We start from the raw sequence: 2,772 nt of genomic DNA on the forward strand, positions 1-2,772 counted from the left end.
AGTCAATCAAACTCGTGAAAAAAGACCTGGGATGAACCACTTATCAAAAGATTAAGACTTAAAGATGCACTTTTAAAATAATTGGAACGAAAATAACACCCTGGTGAAACTTTCAAGGACCTTGAGTGCATTTAACTCTTCTCAAAATTACTCCAAGTTCAAAGAGGCCACAAGAGAGCTGCTGTGTATTGTACTGCCTCCATGATTTAAACATGATCACCTCACACAATCTCTGCCCCACACAAACATAATATATTAAAATAAAAGGTGATGACCCATAAAAGAACCATGACGCAATTTGCTTTATTTTATTTCGGAAATCACGACTCAATTCGGAGAGCCCGTTTTATTCACGCCACCGGAGCGGCCTGGCCACCTCACTTTCAACCAGACACCACCCCTCTTCTTGCTCTGCTCTCCTCTCCTCTCCTCTCCCACACGCGTCCTAAAGCAAAGCAAGCTCGGCGAAAAGCAGCTCGGACGCCATGGGCAAGGACTGCGGCAACCACGGCGAGGACGACGTCCGGCGGGCGTGCCGGCGCCTCCTGGCCATCCTCTTCTTCCTGGCCCTGGTGGTCGCCGTCATCGCCCTCATCGTCTACCTGGTCCTCCGCCCCACGCACCCGCGCTTCTACCTCCAGGACGCCTCGCTCCGGCAGCTGGACGTGCTCACCGCCAACGCCTCCGCCGCCGCCGGCGTGCTCTCCACCGTGCTCCAGGTCACCGTCGCCTCCCGCAACCCCAACGACCGCGTCGGCGTCTACTACGACCGCCTCGACGTCTACGCCTCCTACAAGTACCAGCAGATCACGCTGGCCTCCGCGCTCCCGCCGGTCTACCAGGGCCACGGCGACGTGGAGGTCTGGTCCCCGGTGCTCTCCGGCCCCAGCGTCCCCTTCGCGCCCTACCTCGCCGATGCGCTCGCCAAGGACGTCCAGGCCGGGTACCTCATCCTCCAGGTCAAGATCGACGGCCGCGTCCGGTGGAAGGTGGGCAGCTGGATCTCCGGCCACTACCACATCTTCGTGACCTGCCCCGCCTTCCTCGTCGGCGTCGGCGGCAACGGCGCGCCGGGGGCCAGCGGGCTCAGGTTCCAGACCGCCACCTACTGCCACGTCGAGGTCTAGCCGTACGTCCGTCCGTGCTCTGCTTCTTCTTCTTCTTTTTCCTCTGCTCCGTCGTCGGCGGCGAGGTAGGTTTCTTGCGGGTGGCGCGCGCGCGTGTGCGTAGCGAAGAGCATCATCAAGGCTCAAGGCCAAGGGGTGGGGGTGGTACATGGACATGGTGGTAATAAGTGTTAGCGTCGAGGGGTATAGGTGTAAAAAAAGAGAAGGAAAAATTTAGGGTGGGTTAAGTTAAATTGATGCTGCGATTTACACGTAAATTGTGTTTTGTTTGTGTTTACTTATTAATTGTTGGCGGACTGTTTGTTCCACGTTTAATTGTCAAATATATATATAAATATAAACTTGTTGTGATTGATGGAACTAAGGTGAAATGGTTGATGCTGGGGTTGCAATTAGTAGCGGGTTTTGTTTTTGTTGCAATTTGAGTTGAGAGAGCTTTTTGTTGTGGTTCAACGACAGCTTTTTAGATTAGATTTTGTTGGAAGGGTGCTAGCTTAAGCTTGGCTAGGTTGGTGGCAACAACCAGATAGTATCGTCGATGATGACGAGCTTTATGGTAGGTTGCAAGTCCAATTCTCTGAACTCATTGCCATGGGATTTGGTGAATGGGTTGGTACGGATTGGACTTGGCAGTTCAGGATCCTCATATCTCTCTCTCTCTCTCTCTCTCTCTCATTAACCTTGCTGGCAGCTCCATCTAGGAAGCATCTTTGCATAATAGAGAGAACATATACGTATTTATTTTTGGAGTTTCCAGCTGTTAGATTCTATGGTAAGTGACAGAGTAGTGGTGAGTGGTGATGTGTCTGATTGATGATGAGTGGTCACTGAGGGAAAAAAAAGTTTTATTCTGTAGGCAAGGAACTAAGAACAGGAGAAGGATTATATTTGTAATTCCATGTGTCCAATGTACTGTACGTACCAGTAGGTTCAGGTGCGAGGTCTCCATGACGAGTGGTGACGGTTGCATGACATCCCGGATTGCATTATGAAAGGATTTATCACTCGCTTTCTTTCTTTTCAAAACACAAGGAAATGGAAAAAGAGGGAGAGTGAAATGTGCTTTGAGGCAGACAGCAAATGGTCCGCTATAGTCTCCAGATGCGACACAAGACGATCGCGTAACCAATTAACCATGATGATATGATTCATTTGCAACTATAGTCAATTGCCCTTCCAAGAAAAGTTACAAAAAAATCAACTGTCCTCGTGCACGAATCACCTAATAATCAACCATATTCAATTCCTCTGGAAGGAATCAACGACCTATGGTACGCAGTGACTAGTTCACAGTCGCAGAAACCGGTGGCAGGTCTGCATCCTAGCTGCTAAGAGCATCTCCAACAGAGAAAAAAAAAACTTCCAAACGCTTTACAATTTATACTGCGTATTTTTATTGGGGACGCGTCTTTTGGCATGTGAAAAAGTAACGTTGGTTCACGTGTAATAAAAGGGCTACAATGATGCGTCAAAAATTTTATTGCGGCTGAAAATTTTGTGTGGTTGTTGGAGATGCTTTAAGGAGTAGTCGCGTGCGGCGTTGCTTAGTGCAACTCCAACGCACGGTCCATCTGCACGTTCGTTTTGACTAGATTTTGTTCATTTGAGGTATAAAAATGGGTACGTCCGTTCGTTAATGGTGGAA

General features: G+C 49.3%; 1 protein-coding gene across 1 annotated transcript; it reads left to right on the top strand.

Moving 5' to 3' along the window:
- The first annotated feature begins 380 nt into the window (after positions 1 to 380).
- Positions 381 to 1,487, top strand: LOC123448031 (NDR1/HIN1-like protein 1). The gene has a single exon (XM_045124796.1). The coding sequence runs from the start codon at positions 486 to 488 to the stop codon at positions 1,125 to 1,127; it is 642 nt and encodes a 213-aa protein (XP_044980731.1). The 5' UTR covers positions 381 to 485; the 3' UTR covers positions 1,128 to 1,487.
- The last annotated feature ends 1,285 nt before the right edge of the window (positions 1,488 to 2,772 follow it).

The sequence above is a fragment of the Hordeum vulgare genome, chromosome 4H, assembly GCF_904849725.1.
Source record: "Hordeum vulgare subsp. vulgare chromosome 4H, MorexV3_pseudomolecules_assembly, whole genome shotgun sequence".
Classification (NCBI taxonomy): Eukaryota; Viridiplantae; Streptophyta; class Magnoliopsida; order Poales; family Poaceae; genus Hordeum; species Hordeum vulgare.

What these genes read in the sequence shown, in the direction of transcription:
- LOC123448031 (XM_045124796.1), top strand. Translation starts at nt 486, where the DNA reads ATGGGCAAGGACTGCGGCAACCACGGCGAGGACGACGTCCGGCGGGCG.